This window comes from Elaeis guineensis, chromosome 6 (assembly GCF_000442705.2).
Source record: "Elaeis guineensis isolate ETL-2024a chromosome 6, EG11, whole genome shotgun sequence".
NCBI lineage: Eukaryota > Viridiplantae > Streptophyta > Magnoliopsida > Arecales > Arecaceae > Elaeis > Elaeis guineensis.
In genome coordinates, this window is record NC_025998.2 from 14,380,224 (window position 1) to 14,400,907 (window position 20,684).

The following is a 20,684-nucleotide window of genomic DNA, read 5'->3' on the forward strand; positions in this document are numbered from 1 at the left end:
CTTCTCCCCGCATAGACATCTCTCTCAAAGGTTCCTTGCTTGAATGAATATATATATATAGTTCTCTGAGCGGATGTTAAGGAACAAAAACTAGACACGGACAAAAAGGCAAAAGCTCCCATTATGTTAACAAATTCAGCAGAAAGGACTTGCTGAAAAAATGCTCATGACCAAAACACAAATCCACCTTATCCATGATCCGGGTCCAGAAGATCAAAATTTACTGTCACCACAAATCTAGCACATATACAAAAAGCCCACTTTGAGCTGATTCATTGCGCAAGAGTTAATCATGATCAGCATTACTTTTCCGGTAAAAGTTACCAGCGTTCTTTAATTGCATCCCCTGCAGAAGAATCGGATGATTGCGAGTCTTCAAGGCAAGGAAATCCCTTGTCAGGTTCCCTGGATTGACCCAACTGAAAGTTTTAGAAGATCTTGCCAATAGGTTTTAGCTCCCTTGGTAAGTGATCGAAGTTTCCCGAGTCTATTTCCTTTTGAAACATGGGCCGCTTTCCAAAATTCCGAAGAACGCCTTCTGCCAAATGCTCTTTGTTTGGTGTCAGCATCACATAATTGGGATCAGCCCTTTGATAACTACAATTTGGGGGAAAACAGATAGAAACTAGTTAGCAAAGGGCGTGACCTACCTTTAGTTTCACTATCAGGTCTCCAAATAAAAACCATTAAGCATTAGTAAAGAAAATTGCAATCAGTTGTTGAACTACATAACTGCTAATTTGTGTATTATTTAGTCTTCAAAATGACAGTGAATAGAAATTTCATCAGCTAATCCCAAATTATGAGACCATAAAATTGTGGTTTTCTCCAACAAAAGACTACATCAAAAGTTGACAATTGCGGAAAGAAAGTATCTTAAGACCATCACAGTTACTTTGACATCAAGATAATTTCTCTAATTATGCATAAGAGAGAAGGATTAGGAAAGAACCTGGGTTCTCTGAGATCTTCAACTCGGATTCCAAATCCATAAGATGTTGTCCCATGCAAACGGTCACTCATGGCTAGAAACGGAAATCAGCAACAGAGAAATCATTCAGCTACAGCTATCAAATCAAATATAGCATATTATGATACAGAGCTACACGGCATGCCCCAGAGGATGCCTTTCCTTGAGAAGAAAGGCAAGGATTCTTGCATAAAATTTCTTTGAAATTAAAGTTAATAGCAGTATAAAGAAAAGGCAACATGTTGAGCAGAGGGTTTTGTTTACGCTGTTATAGCTAGGGCTTCAAGTGGATCAGATTAGTTAGTATTTGTCTATGGGCCGACTCCAAGATGTCAGAATCCATTCAGAATGCAAATCATATGAAATAATGGAGGCAAAGGAAGACTTGTGCATAGAAACAAAGCAAGATGTATAAAGTAGAGAGATTTGGGTATTATGAGACTGCCTTTGAGACTAAAAGGTTAAAATTCTAATTCGGGTAAGCAGAAGGTCCAAGCACTTGAAGGAGAGCTAAGGATACAAGAAAGCTTAGGTAGGTGCATGATGTTACAGGCAAGGAATTAGTGTATTTAATGAAACATGGGATTTTGGCTGTCTGAGGACGAAGAGGGAAAGAACCATCTGAGATGATACAGGCATCTGCAAATACAAATTTTATGACGACCACAGAAGATAGGGCATCAAGTTTGTGTTTAGGGGCTAGCAAAGATGTAAACAACTAAGATAACACGGATTCAATTTGCAAGAATAAGCTTACAGTAATTTGTAATAGCAACAAATGTAACACCTAAGAGGAAAGATTGAAAAAGACTTACAAAGCAAAAACTAAATGATAGAGAAAAGGCTCGACAATTCTGTTAATGGACATTATTATGATTAATATATGTGCCAACTGGATATTGACTTGCACAAATTTCTTCAGAAAGTGAAAGATAAGCAAGTTTGAGAGGAATGTTCTTTACCATTGTCTGTCAATGAAAAGAAAATTTAAGAATAGAAAAGTAGACATGTACTAAGGGCTTAATTTTTTTTATAAGAGGTCAAAAATTATTTTTAGCTGAACATATTGCTTTTGAAAGATAATAACAAAAACACAAGTGGAACATAGAAATCCAACCAAAATTTAACCACTTCCATTATGACTTCCTCTGCAAAATTTTCTAACTCAACCAAACACAAGAAAAAATGCAATTTTCCTCTTGTTTCTTTTCTTTCCTTTTCTTCCTTTGATCTATTTTTCCCCTTACTTTCATTTTGCTGGCACTTACACAAAGAAAAGTAGAACAGATAGCTGCTTATAGAGAATGAATGAGTTATTACTCTTTATTTAATAACCTACCCCAAATAAGGATTGTAGCTTTGCTCCTGATACCAAGCACTCCAATTACATGTTAATGTAAATATAAATTTTTCGATCACTACAAATGATCATATATCAACATTACAAAACACAAGAAAAAGAAACATTTTTGTCTTTTGAATGCTTCACATGTTTTGACTAATTTTGTTGTCTCCCAACATGCAACTGCGAGAAAAACAGACAGCTATGGTCAAGATGGTTTAAATGTAAGGCAACAAATATATTTTCTGATCTTGTTCAAGAAGATCTATTAATAAGTATATGGTATTTTTTTGCCATCTAGGAAAGACAAGATTTTATCATACAATGCTACTATATTTTTCTTAGATTTTATCATACAATGCTACTATATTTTTCTCCTGTTTGGGCTGTCCTTGACAAAAAAAAAAAAAAAAAAAGACAAAGCAAAATCTTTTTAGTATAGAAAAAAAGGTACATAGGCACATCATAGGTAAACCTGCGACATTCTAGTGGCCATCTTTTACCATGGGATCGTTCTTGATTCATATTTCCTTAACAACAGAAAGGAACAATTTCAGCATCCCTTACAAAATTTGTTTGGGAATGGTACCTTAACATAAAGGCTAGGAGGGTTCTTACCTTAAACTATGCAGTGAAGCATATAAGCAAACAACAGTGCAGCTTAATTCGTGAGCTTCAAGGAAAATGCAAAACTTTCTTCATATATAGGGAGCACAGGTGCTTAGAATGGCATGCACTATGTCAGATACTATCAAGTACATTAGTCAGATACTTCTAGGATATGTTTTATATACTTGTTTTAAGTATCCTATATTTCAAAATATAACAGTGTATAATCCTCAGGTTTTCCTGACATACTTTCTCGACACCTTTCGGGATAAGGGGGAGGGCTTCTTTCTTTCTTTATTTTTTTATCTTTTTGGGATGCATCTTGACCTTTTACAGATGAATGGCTAATTTTAGAGTTAAATGGTGTTTATTTTTGTATGCCGCATGTGTTACAATAATTGAATTTGAAGAACAAGTAAATGATGGAGACTACAGATGTTGATGCTAGTGTACAATATTGACTGTTTATTTTGATAAATCATTATGCTTTATGGTTGTTTTCTTTTACATATATGTGCAAAAGGATATGTATTTATTTGTTGTTGTATCCTACTTTTTAAAGATTTGTCACCCTCGTATATCTAATAAAATGTTATACAAATCCCCTATCCTTGCTTGATACTAAAAGTGAGTATCTTCAAGAGCTAGGTCCCAAAAATTTTGACATGTAGTTAAAGCATTACATGGTTGCCAGTTGTAATATTTCATTACAGTTTATGCATCGATTAGCTCTTTAATTTATGATTTTTGCCCAAAAGATGGATGTGCTTTCAGATATCAAATATGGCCCCTTTGTCCAAATCCATTCCTAATGTAGCTGTAAAAATTTTAACAGAACAGAGGAAACCTATTATTGAAAGCCTTTCCACAATCTGGTTCTCAGTAGATCTGAAATCTATTCATCTTGGAATCTAATCAAGTTATCAGCTTGTAGCAAATACAACCAAGCAAATTCCCACTTTATGTTTTACCTCAGTCACTTCTTTTTGACTTCTTTAAGTAGCCAAAATCTGATTCGAAATTGTTTTATGTCCTTCAAGGATTACGTACCCTGCCTAGACTGTCTAGGCACAATCAATTTCCTACTGTTAGGAATCTTGTATTCACAAAAGGCCTCCAAAGCGATGTCTCATTTGTACCCAAAATTTTACTCGTGTTGTCCTCCTATATGCTGATTATAGGAATATCATTGACTGCTTCCCTCTCCTTCTGAAGTTACATTCCGAAAGAGGATATAAATGTTTTTTTTTTTTGATAAGAGAGGATATAAATGTTTTCAACCTGCTTACTCCTTCAGTAAGAGTTTGACAGGGAGCATTCAAAATATTTGTCGCACATTTACATATTTATTATGCATATAAAAAACATTATTAACTCACTGTTTTTAATGCGCTAATTTTCTTTTATCAGTGTCTACTGTAAATCTATTGTCTTTACTAACAGAATATAGAACATGTTCATTTCTTTCTCTTCAAATTACATGAAACAAGCATCACACTTCAATATTGATTACCTAATTATCTGTATCCAGATCACATTTGTGTAGCATTTCTTATGATATGACCTTCGTTAAAGCAATCGATTCTAACAATCTATTGAAAACCCCAAATCACATTATTTAATAAGCTTTTGCTGTAGACCTCCAGAAAGTATATGGCACTGTACTTCTGTATATTATTTCGATAAAGGCAACTTATCAATGTAATGCAAATGAAAGTTCCAGGCTGCGAAATGTACCAGTAATACTGAATGTAAAGGAAGGTCTCCACCAAGACTTGAATGCTAAAGCTATGGAAGAGCTAGAAGGGCCCATTTTTCCCTATAAAAATGGTAATAAAGTAGTCTATAAATATATTATCAACAAAATAACTGTGATGAAATCAACAAATAATGTCTCACCTTCAGTAAGAAGTTTTTATTAGCTTGCCAAGATGCAGCTAATTGGAATGAAGATTCATCCACACTCTCCAATGATTTATCTCCATTGATTCTTGAAAACATGTTCAAACAAAAGCTCAGCCTCCCTAATCTAATGAGCAGTTTGTCCAAAAAAAAAAAAAAAGAAAAACTTTCTTGATCATGCAAATTACCTGGTCACCAACTCAAAGCCAAAGTCAATATAATTTGTAATCCCAACTATCTGATTTTCTTCAAATGGATTAGTCACCTGTGTGGTAGAATGAGCATAAGTTCTACAGTTTTTCCCTGCTATCATACACGAGACCTTAAACATCCAAAAGTCTCATGCCCAATCAAGATAAAATGCAAACCATGTAAAATAGAAATAATGCAAAAGAAAAAAGTACTTCCAATAATGGACATCTATTCAGTTCATTGAGATTGCAAACAAAATATACTTAGAGAAGTTATGTCCCATAAAACGTACTCTACACAGTCAGAAACCACTCATCAGCAAAGGGCTATGGACACATAAACCAATAGTGTACATCTGTTCAGTGAGTTGACTGTATACAGCATACTTCATAGATGTTTCTTTGCATGGCACTCTATAGTTTCATAAAGTACTGATTAGCAAGGTGCTCCTGAAAGATAAAGCCAGTAAAGTCAATTGCACACCAAAGTGCATCATAAAAATTCCAAGATTTGTTAAATTTTTTGATAATGGCATGCACATATATGAATGTAGGCAGACCTTAGAACAGTGATCTGAGTTCATGGATTTGTACAAGGCCCTCGTTTCTTCACACTTGTCATATACATTCCACTCTGGAAGTTGGACAAGGAGAACAGAGTAGGATGCTAAGCTCTAACTGGATCATATCTGAAACTGATACTCAGCCTGGGGCAGTCCAGACCACTCCCCTTCTTTCAGATATCAGGTGGTTTCTATCAATTTTCCAGTCACTTTAAGCCAAAACCAGCTGAAAACAACAGAAATTCAGCTCCTTAACAGGTTAAGGTGTCCCCCCACTACAGTACTCTATAGATATTGATGCGAACAATCTAATACAAGCCACCACGATTCACAACAATAAAAACTTGTATTTTATATAAAATAATATAATATTCTGTAATTGTGTGCCTTTTAGTTGAATAGCCAGATATCCTTGGAGGAAAATGGTAAAAATTGCTAAGATAGAAAAACTTAAACTCCACTGTCCTGAACAAAATCGAGTTTTCAAACCTTGTCATGGGCAACAAAAGAATAATTGAACTCTCATTGAAAGGATTCTACAGCTCAACTTAGCTCAACTAAGCGTTAATTCCTAACTAGTTGGGGTCAGCTAAATGAATCCTTTTCTCCATTCTGCTTGAGTTAGGACAATACTTTCTAAAAGATGTTGAGATATCAAGCCCTTTCTATCTACTTCCCAATGTGATTTTCAGGTACCTCTAGTCCTCTTCATCCCTTATATGTATATCGCATATCTCCTTCATATTGGTGTATTCTCAAGCTTACGTCGTAAATATCCAAACCATCCAAGTCATCCTTCTCTCATTTTGTTCTCAATTCATGTTACCTTTAGCTTTTTATGAATAACTTCATTACTTATTCTATCTTTTCTTGTATTATCACACATCCATCTCCACACTGAAAGGATTCTACAGCAGATAATTTATACATAGACAATTGATGGATGTGCTATCATTTATTTTCTAAATAAAGAGATTGTAGTCAGCATGCAATAAGAGATTATAGAAACTTTACCGAGTAAAATCAAGATACAGGAAACCTTTTCATTATAGACCAGCTAGGATTGATCACATGCTTCATCCAGGTGGGGAGATCTCATCAGATAAGGAACTTATCGGGGCTCTAAATCTCGCTTCATAATGGGATAAGCATTCGGGTAGATAAGAGAAAAGGCAGATGCATGAAAAACTTGCTATTTGGGTGTCAATGGCATGTGGCCCATCTCCAATCATTATGAATAGTATAGATTAGCATGCCAATAAGAATACTATAATGAATTAACTATTATATAAAATGGAAATTTTAACTCTAGCAGATTATCTAATATATGCAAGATAATCTTACCCTTCTTTGCACCACAGCATGCTGATAGAATGATGCAGTAAGCTGCAAATGAAAAAAAAAATAATAAATACATAGATAAGTGCACAAGAAAAGGTGCATGAAGGATTTTTTATTAAATTGCTGATAAAAATGAAAAAGTTAGGATATGGATTTTTTCCATCAAGATACAGTCCATAAACAAAGTTATCCAAAGATACATAAGTTATGCAATCATCACGAGCACATATGCACAATCAAGATGACTTCCATGAATCATTCCTCACCTTCCTCTCCTTAGTTTTATCATTATTTGATTCTTTTGCTGAGATATCTGGTACTAGCACATGGTCAAAGAAGCTTCCAGGCAATTTTCAAGATCATGTAAATCAGCTCAACACAAGAATTTAATCTTATACTCAATGTACTGATAAGGTGAATCTCTAATTTCCTTAGTCCCTAGTTGCAAACAGTTCATTCCACTCTTCCTTTGCTTTATTTCAGTTATTTCACTCATTCCAGTTTATGCTTTTACCTTGTTCCTTTTTATTAATGCTGCTCAAACTCATTGCCCCCTTTTTTCCGTAAACTTCTTCCTAAGTCCATCCACTACTTTAGTGACAAAAGGTGAGTCTTTCCCTACAAATGTGTTGTTGTGGGAGTGAGTTTCCAGAGAATGCTTAAGAAAAGCCAGCATCTTAAAATAGAGACCATGATAACATATTCACATATCAAGCTTATAGGCGGAGAGGTGGGGCCCCAACATATGGACAATATTTTCCAGATATATAGATTTACAGGCATGCATTAGCAAGTAACATGAACCCAAAGAATTAATGTTAGTAATTAAATTATCTTGATACAACCACCAAGTGCTTGCTCGGATGGTATCCACTGGGGCAAAGGTCCCAAGGCTACGGCCGGTATAGGGTAGAAAAGGCAGTAATTAGCCCCTTCAAGTCTTTTGAAAAAAAAAAAAGTTAATTTGATTCATGCCAGAACAGTTAATACTAATGCAGCGCAATATGTGTATTGAATCTAAAGCTATGGAAAAAAAAGTTATGACCTGAGTACTATTTTTGAGAGAATAACCTGATCACAATTTCAATGGAATGTCCAATGTCTTATAAATGGCTCATAAAACTCCTTGAGATTCAGACTATCAAGCAAATGGAAAGATTATAACCACACGATGCAACAGTAGTATAACATTAGTAATCTTCCAATGAAAAATTGCTTATAAGAGGCTAACGGAATTGTAAACAATTATCATGCTTAAAAGAATTACAAAATCATGGAAAGGAAGACAAACCTGTGAACTTCTAGCAAGCTCAAGACTGAAATTAAATGAAGGACATAATGGGCTGCTTGAACCTAATCCATAACCAATGGCACAACTCCAGTTCTTCAAGTCTTTGAAGTTCATAAGGTGTTTGCCTTCATCTAACAAAGTATAGCAGCAATAAAAAAAGCCATAAATGATACTGACAATTAATTCCATCGTTATTGCACTACCCTAGTTTATTGTGCATTTTGGTGGATGTCAATCATAGAGCAAACTATTCACCACCAAAAGCATCATACGAGGGCTAAGTGAAATGGTGAGTTGAGATGTGAAGAATGCAAGTGTTTCGATAAATTTTTTCTCTTCTTTCCTTTACAAAATTTATCAATGAAGTTAATTAGAAAGAGATAAACCAACCATTTATACTCATGACTTGAACATGCAAGTTTTAATATATATACTGAGCAAAAGACCTACATGTTCATACATATAGGCCTATTGTTCAGTGTCAGTTATTAACCATGTGTTAGTAAGACACCCTTCATATACAGCTGTTTGATCATAGCATTGAGATGAACCTTTGAAAAGATCGCATTGATATATAACTCATAATTAGTAGCACATTAAGATGGAAGAAATAAATTAGAATGAAAAGTGTGATAACAACAAGCTGTTTTTTTTCCTTTTAGAAATTTGTATGCAAGAAGTGCCTCATAGATTTTATTACATCAATTTCAACTCACAAGGTGTGATGTACTTCAATCCTACACTTAATCTCCCAGACCTGCCGACTAGCCATGCACAAATTGGAGTATCACCAGACACTGCAAAAGTAGAATTACCAATAATACTATAAAATAGGAGAAAAGGATAGTTAGATCATATAACAGAAATCACAAGATCCGGCCAACCAAAATGAAAAAAAAGGTTCAACCTCAAATCAGAATGAATCCAAACTTTAAAGGAAGGTGGGCCGATAACTTCAGGGAGTCATACGAGAATAAAGGCAACAAGCAAATGAAAGAAAAGCATAGCTTAAATGTCATCATATATGCACACTTGCCCACCTCCGACATCTATTAGCTTAATCTTGACCAGCATAAATTAAACTACACAAGATATATAGTACAAAATTTCAATGGTCAAGGCACAAAATAAAAGCATCACATGTTCAGATTTGCAAGAAGTGGCCACTTTGGACAGCATTAACAAAAGCATCTTTATCCAGGCAGATGGCTGCATCTAACAGAAAAATACTATCTGAATAGCACTGCTCATGTTTAGAGCTCAAGTACCTTCAGCGACATTGCATATAAGAAAGAAAATTATCCTTAATAAGTCAACCTTTGTTCTTCAACATTAACCAAATTGTCTTTGTCATGATTTGCATTGAGATTTCTTGATGATGAAAGGAAACAACTGTAACAGCTGCATTATTCTTTCTCCTTCTCAAGTTTTTAACTATATATCTAAGAATCAATATATAGTTGGAACATGTTTCAAACTGATTTTTTATGATTTCCCAACTCTCCATGCTGCTGTGCAGCATTGATAGAAAATTGTCCTTGAGGTTTATGATTCTGTCAGATAGCATGTAATTCAAGTTCTATTTGGAACCCCCAAACAAATAATGCTTTTGCAAACAATTATTAGCAAACCTATATAAGAAATTGATGAATAATAGACAACATGAGTTCAAAGATGGCACACATTTAAGGGATTTAAATCAGAATTCAGAAGCGAAATCAGTTAAATATATGGTTGTCACTTACAAGGAAATGGCATAAATGAGGTCCCGATGGATAGATTTTCTGATCCATATCTCAAGCCCATAACACCATAATCTTCTGGAAGTGCCCTGCCTATGCAATGAAACTTGAGAACCAAATAAAATTGTACATAAAATATTTGGAAATTGATGAGAAAACTAGAAGTTGAACAATGTACATTAGTTCAAGTAGCCAAAACTAAATTTTACAATGAGAAAGAACCACAAAATATATCATTATTAACAGCTTGAAGGAATAACAACAACAACAACAATAAAGGACTGCTGAACTGACCTAAATTGGATGGTTCAGCTTGTCCTAAACCGAACCAGACAGGAACCAGGACGGTTCAGCCACCTAAAATGCAAAACCCATGAATCCAGCTAGAACTGAACCAAACCAAGTAGAATCGATCAGTCAGTTCTGCCAAGTTTTGGCGATTCATCCTGGCCAAATTGGCTCTTTTATAACATCACAAACCCCTCCTAGCATTCTCTCCCCCCCCCTCCCCCACTCTCCCCCCTCTCCTCTTCAGACCCTATGCGTCACTCTTGAGATCTCTTGCCCCCCCCTCCCTCGATCCCTGTACCTCACTATCCTCCTAATCTCCTCCTCTCTTCCAGCAATGATTCTGCAGGGACCTTGCCAATAGCTCCAGCCTTGATTGATGACCTCGATCAACAACCTCCAACACTCGATCAATGACGTCTCTAATTGATGAGCTCCAACCTCCAGTCGATGACCTCCATCCTTGATTGATGAGCTAACCCCAATCAGTGATATCTGATCCCAATCCGCCTCTCCTTCTCTAGTAGGACCTTCCTCCCCTTCACTCTCCATCTTCTTCTCTTTATTGCACTCATTGGTGCCACACTATATCCTACCGACCAGTACGGGTCATGGTACCAATTTTGAATCTTGATAAAAATAGAAATAGTAATATAATTAGCAACAATTAATAATAATGATAACCATGATGGTGATGATGATGAAGATAAATGATCAAAGGCTGGAAATGGGCTCGAGCCAGCCTGACTGCGGGTAGGACTTTCGACTAGGCCCGAATAAAATCAAATTGGGTTTGGGCTTAGAAATATAGCCCATTTCTTTTTCGGGCCAGGCCCAACCTAGGCCCGAACCTGACAGCAGCCCGACTACAAGCCTGTTCAGTGTTCTTCTTTCATTCTTCGTTTCCCCCAAAGGGGACGCGTTGCCGGGTTCGCTCCATCGGGCGGTGAAGCTCTGGAGGGGGACCACTGAGGGGCGGCAGTTTTTCTTCGAGAGGCTTCGTCGAAAGAGGGACAGCTTCTGGAGCCTCCTCGAGATACCTGGCTCTTCTTCTTCACTAACAGGCCAGAGAAAGGCATGGCATCGAGCAAGCCCGAGAGCGCCCATCGCTCGATCAGCTCGGAGAGGAAGAAACCCCCATTGAGTGACCCCGATGCGGGCCCTTCGCCGCCACCGGAGAGCTGGAGGGGGATGGTGAAGGATCCAGAACTCTGGAAGCTAGCGGCTTGTGATCGGGCAGCGACGGCGGGGCGTCATAGATTGGGAGGGTGTGGAGGAGTTGGCAGAGACAAAGGCATCGGAGATGGTCTTGAAGGTGGTCTCGACGGCGGTAACGGAGGACGAGGCGGAGGAGGAGAGGGAGTAGGCGGGCTTGGACTCGGGCCAAACAATGCTTGGGCTGGCCCAAATGGATTCGACGGGCTCGAGAAAGAATTTTCATACATTTATTGGGCCTCAGCCCGGCTCGAAGTCTGAAAATAATTTTCAGGCCGGTCTTGGGTAGGGGTAGGGCCCGGCCCAGCTCGGCCCAATTCCACCCCTAATGATCAAGAAAGAGTATAGAAGATCAAAAGAAACTAATACATTCCCAAAGTAGAATTATAATTGCAAATGAATCACCAGATTTGTATGGTCTTAACAACTTTCATATTGTTAGGATTTGACGCCTCGAGATTCAGCCCACATTGAGCTCACAGCGAGGTTCGCGGCGAAAAACGGAGTCCAACGAGACCAAGATCACCTGAATCGGAGCTCGGATGGAGGAGATAAGAGCTTTTGAAGTCGGCACGAGAATCGAGGCGGCGGAGGACCGCCGGCGACCGGCGGCGGGCGGCAGCGGCACCGCCGCAGGCGGCGGCGTGCGGGACGCGCGACCCAGGCCTATGCGGGACGCGCGACCCAGGCCCACGCGGGACGCGCGACCCAGGCCCGCGGCCCCTTTGCCCCGGTCCACCGTGGACCGGGCGGTCCACGGCGGGGCCTGTGGACCGCGTGGGCGTTTCCCACGCATTTCTCGCGGTCCACGGCACTATTCCGTGGACCGGAGCACGATCCGACGGCATGGGTGGCTCCCGATCTTGATCGGACGGTCTGGGACGTGATTTGGGTTGATTAAGGAGTCCTAATCACGATCTAAGTCGTGATTAAGGTCTATAAAACCCTGTGACGAAACAGAGAAGTGATGTGGTTGGTTGGTTTTTCTCGCGCCGTACGAATTCGAGAAAAGAGAGAGAGGCGAGAGCGCTGTGAGAGAAGGAGCAGGAGGCTCCTGGACAGCGATCGCCAGGCTCTTCAAGGGTTCAGGGGGTCTCCAAGAGAGAGAGAGCTTTTGTGAGAGGAACTTCAGGTGAGAGAGAATTGGGTGTACAAGGGTTGAGGGTGAGGTCTTCTCTTGTAAAATTTCTTTTTCATAGTGAAGTTTGCATGCCCCGTGGAGGCGAGCCCTTTTGTGGCTGATCCACGTATTTTGATTATTTTTCCTTTTGTTTTGTTTCTTCTTTCTTCCTGCTGCATCGCGTGGTACTGAAAGGATCTTGGGAGGTGGTATCCTGGCTAGACATCCACCCAACAAGTGGTATCAGAGCAAGGCGGTACAAGGACGCAGATTGCAGTGGTGGTGAGCAAGACTGAAGATGGAGAAAACAGGAACAATCAAGATGGAGATCAACAAGTTCGATGGTAAGAGCAATTTCTCCTTGTGGCAGGCAAGGGTGAAGGACGTGCTTATCCAACAGGGGTTGATCGATGCTCTCTTGTGCGATGAGAAGCCGACCACTATGGAGGTGCGGGATTGGAAACAGCTACAGATGCAGGCGGTGAGTACCATCCGCATGTACCTGGCGGATGAGGTGGTGATCCATGTGCTGAGCGAGACTTTCCCGACGGTACTGTGGTCGAAGCTCGAGGAGTTGTACATGGCGAAATTTCTCACCAACACTCTTTTCCTCTGGAGGCAGTTTTACCAACTGCGGATGACTGAGGGACAGAGCGTGCAGGAGCATTTGAGACACTTCCAGAAGATCCTCACCGACCTTCTCAGCGTTGGCGAGAACGTTGAGGAGAAGACCAGGGCGCTGGTTTTGCTGGCGTCGCTTCCCCCTTCGTACGAGTCCTTGGTGACTGCTCTTTTAGTGGGGAAGAAACTATCAAGATGGACGAGGTCACCGCGGCGATACTCCAGAACGAGATTCTCAGGAGGGAGAACCCAGCTTCGAGCTCAAGTGGCGGTAGCTCAGCTTTGGTGGCTTCTGGAGGTGCAGGAGGTGATAGACGGAGCGACAGGAGATCGCAATGAGGGCGGTCCAAGTCCAGGAGGGACTTGAGCAAAACCACGTGTTACCGGTGTGAGGAGTTGGGGCATCTAGCCAGAGATTGCCCTCAACTGAAAAATCGGACGGTGGCTGCTATAGCGACGGCCGACAGCGATTTAGATGGAGATGTCTTTGAGATATCTGACGAGGTATCTACTTCTTTCCAGCAGTGGATATTAGATTCTGCATGCCCCTATCATGTGTGTTGCAGAGAGGAGCAGTTTGACTCTCTGGAGAACAATGAGAGCACTGTATATCTGCCGGATGGATCGACTGTGCGATCAGAGGCATTGGGACGGTCAGTTGGAGGACACATGATGGTGCAGTGAGGAGATTGGGGGAGGTCCGATACATACCCGATTTCAGACGGAATCTTATCTCACTTAGCAGACTGGATTCGAGAGGCTACAGGACGGTAGCTGGTGGAGGAATCCTGAGGGTGCTACGCGGCGATAGGATTGTGCTGGAGGGGAAGAAGGGGAGCAGAGGACATTATTACCTGGCAGGGAGCCCAGTGCGAGGTGGAGCATCGGGAGCCAGGTGGAGTCCAGAGCGAGGTGGAGCTCCAGGAGGCGGATCGGGCACGAGACAGGAGACTCGGGAGGACGAGAGGCGACGTCGCAAGGTGAGATTTCTATTGCTGCAGGATGATGCCCCGAGCAGGTCTCAGGTCAGGAGGAGCACAGCATACGACGGAGATGGGATCGAGCAGCTTGGCTCGACTCCTATGTTTGCCCATCCATGATCAGCAGGCGATTGCCCCAGGGCATGGGGGCGAGGAGATCCAGAAGCTCTCGGAGTTTGGAGGAGGTCGAATATCGAGCCGAGGTGAGATTGTTAAGATTTGACGCCTCGAGATTCAGCCCACATTGAGCCCACAGCGAGGTTCGCGACGAAAAATGAAGTCTAACGAGATCAAGATCACCTGAATCGGAGCTCGGATGGAGGAGATACGAGCTTTTGAAGTCGGCACGAGAATCGAGGCGCGGAGGACCGCCGGCGGGCGGCAGCGGCGCGGCCGCAGGCGGCGGCGCACGGGACGCGCGACCCAGGCCCGCGCGGGACGCGCGACCCAGGCCTGCGGCCCCTTTGCCCCGATCCACCGTGGACCGGGCGGTCCACGGTGGGGCCTGTGGACCGCGTGGGCGTTTCCCACGCGTTTCTCACGGTCCACGGCACTATTCCGTGGACCGGAGCGCGATCCGACGGCATGGGTGGCTCCCGGTCTTGATCGGACGGTCTGGGACTGATTTGGGTTGATTAAGGAATCCTAATCACGATCTAAGTCGTGATTAAGGTCTATAAAACCCTGTGACGAAACAGAGAAGTGATGTGGTTGGTTGGTTTTTCTCGCGCCGTACGAATCCGAGAAAAGAGAGAGAGGCGAGAGCGCTGTGAGAGAAGGAGCAGGAGGCTCCTGAACAGCGATCGCCAGGCTCTTCAGGGGTTCAGGGGGTCTCCAAGAGAGAGAGAGCTTTTGTGAGAGGAACTTCAGGTGAGAGAGAATTGGGTGTACAAGGGTTGAGGGTGAGATCTTCTCTTGTAATTTTTTTTTTCATAGTGAAGTTTGCATGCCCCGTGGAGCGAGCCCTTTTGTGGCTGATCCACGTATTTTGATTGTTTTTCCTTTTGTTTTATTTTTTCTTTCTTCCTACTGCATCGCATGGTACTGAAAGGATCTTGGGAGGTGGTGTCCTGGCCAGACATCCACCCAACACATATAATTTATTTTAGGTCTTTTCTTTCTTTCTCTTTCTCAAAAAGAACTTCATAATATGAGACCATATGCAAAAAAATGAAAAAAAAAAAGAGTCAAAGTATGTAAGAGAAAAGATAGTAGAAAAATTCATTATTCCTCCATGAATATAATTGATAAAAGCTAATATCTAACAATTTGATAAATAACATGACCAGGAGATTTAATATGATGAACTAAAGAACAAACCTTTTTGTTATTACCAAAGGAAATATACCAAAAGCTCCAAATTGATATCTAGGGTAGTAAGCACATGATCTCAAACGCAGTATGCTGAAAAACAAGACATAATGCAATTGACAATGAAAGATTAGCACATCTAACAATTTAAGGTGAAAACTAACATCTGGTTAAGGAAAGTAGATGTCTCTTTCAGTGATTAGATTCTTACGGATCGAAAGTAGATACCATAAGGTCCATAAATGTATGAGGATCATCCAAGTCCCTATAAAAGAGAAAGCCACAATGTAAATAGGATCCTCGTTTGTTGATTACTGATGCAAATACAATGCTTAATTGTTACTAAATGTTAAATAGAAAACTTATTGATAACAAGCACAACTTTTGCCAGCGGAATAATGCATTTCCTTCAACAGCCTTCCCAGATTTCTGATCAAGGGGACCTGACACCTTAAAAATATTAAGGCAAACAATATTTCATTTGCTTAAAAGCAAAAAATGTTGTATTCTATACAAAAATTTACCAAAATAATGCAGGACAACTCTGACCAATACCTCTGCATGCACAATGAAAAGAAAGAAAAAGTGATCAAGTAAAACAACTGATAGTACCACACACTTGGCCTTCATTCCATTAGCTTGGGAAACTAAAGCATCATATTTGGCAGATAAGTAGACAAAGCAGTGTAATTGTAATAATACAATGTGTTATGCAAGCAGATTAAGATCGGGGTCAAAGATCATCATCAACCTAAAATAATATGGCAGAATTGAAGAGATCCTGGTGGAAGAGAGTGTGAAAGTGTGCAAAATGATCAAAGTAAAGAACAAGAAAACTTCAGAAGTACTGAATAAATTAAGAAGGGAAATGGTCCCCCCTATATAAGCAGCTTAAAAGGTGGAGGTAGTGGATGAAGGCATCCATAAAGGAATGGATCAGTTGTTCCAACAAGTCATGAGAAAAAATACATTGGCTCAACATATATCCATATAATTCACCTGACAAAAGACTGGTAAAAGTATAAGTTTCCTTTTTCCTTTTTGACTGAAGGTAAAAGTATAAGGTTCAACCCCTAGGAACAGCCATGAAGATATTTGATGGCCCAGATAATCAAGAACTTCAAGCTTGCACATTATATTAACTAGCATTCATTTGCTCAAGATGGGGTCACAACCAGGAGAAAACTGTCTTGAATTATATTGCATGATCATAACCATAAGAACAGACAAATGAGTTCAGCTTGTTTTAAAGATTAGGATGTCCAAAAGGTCAGGCTCCTACAAGTACTATTACTATTTTATTGTTGCTATTGTTGTTGCTGTTGCTGCTCCTGCTGCTTAAGATGCTAACTTGCAAAGAATCCTTAATGTCAGAGCTAATTTGTGTGCATCTCCTTTTTTTCTGAGAAATAAGAAAAACATATTTGTAGGCTAAAAACACTTCATTGCTTTGATTTCTTGTAATCGATGGTCATGTCGCCTTTTCAAAATAGAAAACAATATATGTACAGAATATGATAAAAGCTAAAAAAAAAGTTGAAGGCATAGTTGTGTTGTTAATAACATCAAACAAAAAACCAGGCTCCTATCAGATCCAACCAGTGAGTCAAAATGAACAAAAACAGAAGGTGCTCCTTTGTTATGCTAAAAAGTCCAAAATTGGAATCAGGGTGCTCAATACATCCTGCTCTTTAAGTGAAGGGGAGGGCGTGGGGTGGGGGGGGGGGATGAAGGAATGATTTATATAACAATCATGAAATGACATCTAAAGCTCATTGGATACAGTTGCAAGTAAATCCACATGAGGATCCTCCAATGGTTTTAGCATGATTCTTGTGTTGAGGTTCCTTGCTTGCTCAAAGTAGTCCTCAAAAAGGGAACGCAATGCAAGCTTCCCAAATAGTAAGTCATAAGCTGGAACTAACATCCTGTATCACCATAGAGAAAAATGAAGTTCAATAGATTTAAAGATTAGCCCAGAGTGGAATAAATAGTGATCACTTGATACAACCTGTGATCGTCCCCATAACAGCTAAAAGGTAAAGAAAAATACAACTCAATATCTGGCAGCAGCTAAGGTTTAATGTCAACATATATTACTTATACCTTTGGTTTCCCTCTTTTTCCTGCAAAGGATAAGCATGCTTTGACCCTATGATTTTAAAGTTGTAAATGATCATATCAAAGACCAAAGTATTAGAGCATTACCTTCCGTATTTTTAACAGATTGTACTTTGAAGCTCAAAAAACAGTCAATATACAGTTGGTGTTTTCTATATTTAAAGTATGGAATATGGATATCATATACTTTGCCAGTAGTACAAATTATAGAGTCCAAGTAGATATGTACAGTCCATAATATGCAAAACTAAAAATAATTTGTTGCTTGTATATTTATGTCCAAGGTCTTTATATCTTAGCAAATGAAACTAGTTGATATAGCATGATTTGATTCAAAGATAATGACATTCAAGGATCAAATCACAACTTTGAATTGTGATTGCTATTGTACTATTGCAAAATCACAAATATATAATTCTTTCATCTATGATTTAATCAGAGGATGATTGTGTTAAGCCTTGATATACATTGTTAACCCTTTTCCTAATCACTTAAACTTTTGGGATTTAGTACTTAGTTAACATGGTATCAAAGCCAAAGGTAATTCCCCATTGAGGCCAACTTTTCTTATATCACATATTTGGTATCATGAGTCCTTTCTTTTCTCGACTTGTCCTCAGTTGTATCTGAGACATTCTTGACTTGTTATCTTGAGTTGTTCTTGACTTGTTTATGCCTACACATGCATGGAGGGTGTTACAACTCAACTCAACTAAGTCTTATCCCAAATTACTTAGGATTGGCTGAAAAGGGCATCCCAAGGCATGAAGTTCCCACTACTATGGGGTTTGAGGACTGTTCATTATACACTGCCTTACCTCATGTGGAGAAGCTATCTCTATGTTCAAACCCGAGACACCTAGGTTACAATAGAGCAACTTTACCACTGGATCAAGGCCTGCTCTTATTTGCGATGGGGGTATTAAGGTCTGATATACATTGTTGGCCACCCCCCCAACCGTTCAAGTTGTTAAGTTCTACTGGTTAATTAATATATTAAAGTGAGATCCGACTACATTTTGGATATCAACCTCTTTAAGGACATGTAAGAGATTCCAGTTGAGCAGACTGAAGGAAGAAACTCCCCTCTCTGTTCAAATCCTTTCAGTAAGAAGTGCAAAAACTTGGCTGTATTAATATTTAAAAATAGGAAACTAGACAGGACTGTCATGGATAATATTGAGTAAAGTCCCAAGTAGCTAAATATCTATCAAGTCTCCAAAAGACTGGATTTCAAGTAACAACTTTTAAGAGAAAATTATTTCCAAGGGTAATCCTAAAGTATTTTTAAGCCATGCGGCCAAATCACATGGCCAAGATATGGTTATGCACACTATTGTACCTATAACAGTGCTCATTATCAAAATATTAACCACTTAGCATCAATTACCGAAAGGCATTGATCAATATTCCCTACTAAATCATCAAAATTGCATAAATCTTCACCAACTCTGACCGATCTGCAACTTCATCCCCATCTATTTTCAATTTCCTTTGCATAAAAACTTCATCTTTACCCATGGGTAACTAATCTCCCTGCCAGAATAATCAAATAATATTACCAACTTACAACAAAGTTTAACAAATCCATATATTGGCAAACCAGAACGGGTACAAACCAAGAATATCAATTCAACATGTCAAGACGTCGGAACACCAAGTATCCAAAATACAATGTCATGCGCCAAAAAAACAAATAGCTCACATGCATTCTGAGGTACATTATTAAGTATATAGAATCAATCTAAATTATATCAAAATACCCCAAACCATAAAAAATACGACCCGCGGGGAGTGGTGGGGGGGTTGGCTTTATAAGATTAGCACAGAAAAACAGGAATTTTCAAGAGAGACAAGCGATGGCAACACAAATAAGCCATCTGGATCACAACAGAAATCGAGAAGAATCAGATAAAAAGAGAGAAGAAAAGCATGAAAACCGGAGAGGAAACAAAAGAAGAAGAAGGAAACCTGGTGCGCGCCGCGAGGGGAGGGAAGTCGAAGATGGGGGGAACCAGCACCATGGGCGGTGGAGGCTCCTTGTCGAAGAAAAAACTCATCAAATTGCCCATCGCTCCCCACCCCTCTCTCTCTCTCGCAATCTCTATCCCTTTCTGCCCTTTCCCACAGCGAGTGAAGCCCGAAATCAATATTGAGAGAGAAGGAACGCCGACGGACCCTCGCTCTTGTTCCTGGGGATCCCGCTATTTTCTCTTCTACTTTGACGACCAGTTCGCAACGCTATCATTATTTATTAAAAAAAGGAACAATAAATACTATCCGTTGCAACAGGGGGCTCAACGCCAGGGAAACTTGGCCGAATGGGGCCAAAATTGGGACCTATCCCGCTAATTAGTTTTATTTTTGTTTATTTTATAATTATGTAAAAGGAAAAACTAATTTTATTTTATAACAAAATTCAAATTACCATAAAAACAATTCGATACACTCACTTCCCTCCGTTCATTTATTCCGTCTAACTAAACATAAAAACGATAACTGATATCAATAAATCCCATCCCTTCAAATTTGTCCCAATGGAACGATCACATCCTTTCCAAACATATTCTACAACTAAATCCTATCTTTTATGTGAACACCAAAGTTTTATTTCCTTGGAATCAGAAATACATACAATGCACATCAGACTATAATGGAAGCTTATAATTTTGAAATTTAATTAAAATTTTTATTAATAATATTAATATGAGGAATATAAGAAAAATGTTAATGGTTGCAATCATGTGACTACAAAATTGATAGAACCGATCACTAAAGCAAGTAATCAAGGACTAACTAACTGTATCTAACTGTATCGTAATTTTTGATATCAATGCTCACAATGGTTGCATCTAAATATAAATGAGCGCTTATGATAGTTTACATGTGTATGGTATAATGGACATCTTATTAATTTTGGAGATACGTTTCTTTAACTTCTATCTCTTATAAAAAAGAGAGTTTCTTCATTCATGACCATGTGGACATGAATTTCTATATCATGAAAAGCCTAAAAAAAATGTAATATTTTAAAGTTTGAGTTTCTTACAAAAAGTTGAGTTTGGCATTTACAATGC

The 20,684-nt window shown here is 39.5% G+C and overlaps 1 protein-coding gene across 1 annotated transcript; it reads right to left on the bottom strand.

Moving 5' to 3' along the window:
- Window positions 1-99: 99 nt before the first annotated feature.
- On the bottom strand, window positions 100-19,859 carry LOC105047146 (uncharacterized). Its single transcript, XM_010925952.4, has 14 exons — window positions 19,579-19,859; window positions 17,270-17,414; window positions 15,869-15,936; window positions 15,698-15,751; window positions 15,496-15,579; window positions 9,955-10,040; window positions 8,926-9,006; window positions 8,210-8,340; window positions 6,922-6,963; window positions 5,012-5,088; window positions 4,821-4,911; window positions 4,659-4,740; window positions 953-1,025; window positions 100-597 (listed from the first exon to the last, which is right to left on the bottom strand). Exons 1-14 carry the CDS (start codon window positions 19,677-19,679, stop codon window positions 429-431), a joined length of 1,284 nt encoding a protein of 427 aa, XP_010924254.2. The 5' UTR covers window positions 19,680-19,859; the 3' UTR covers window positions 100-428.
- Window positions 19,860-20,684: the final 825 nt, after the last annotated feature.

Bases quoted from the DNA above. Each gene is read 5' to 3' on its own strand.
- LOC105047146 (XM_010925952.4), bottom strand. From the start codon at position 19,679: ATGGGCAATTTGATGAGTTTTTTCTTCGACAAGGAGCCTCCACCGCCC. The intron at 17,415-19,578 runs GTTTCCTTCTTC...ATGGTGATACAG, and splicing joins CCCCTCGCGGCGCGCACCAG to GATGTTAGTTCCAGCTTATG. The intron at 8,341-8,925 runs GTGAGTTGAAAT...ATACTTTGTTAG, and splicing joins ATTGAAGTACATCACACCTT to ATGAAGGCAAACACCTTATG.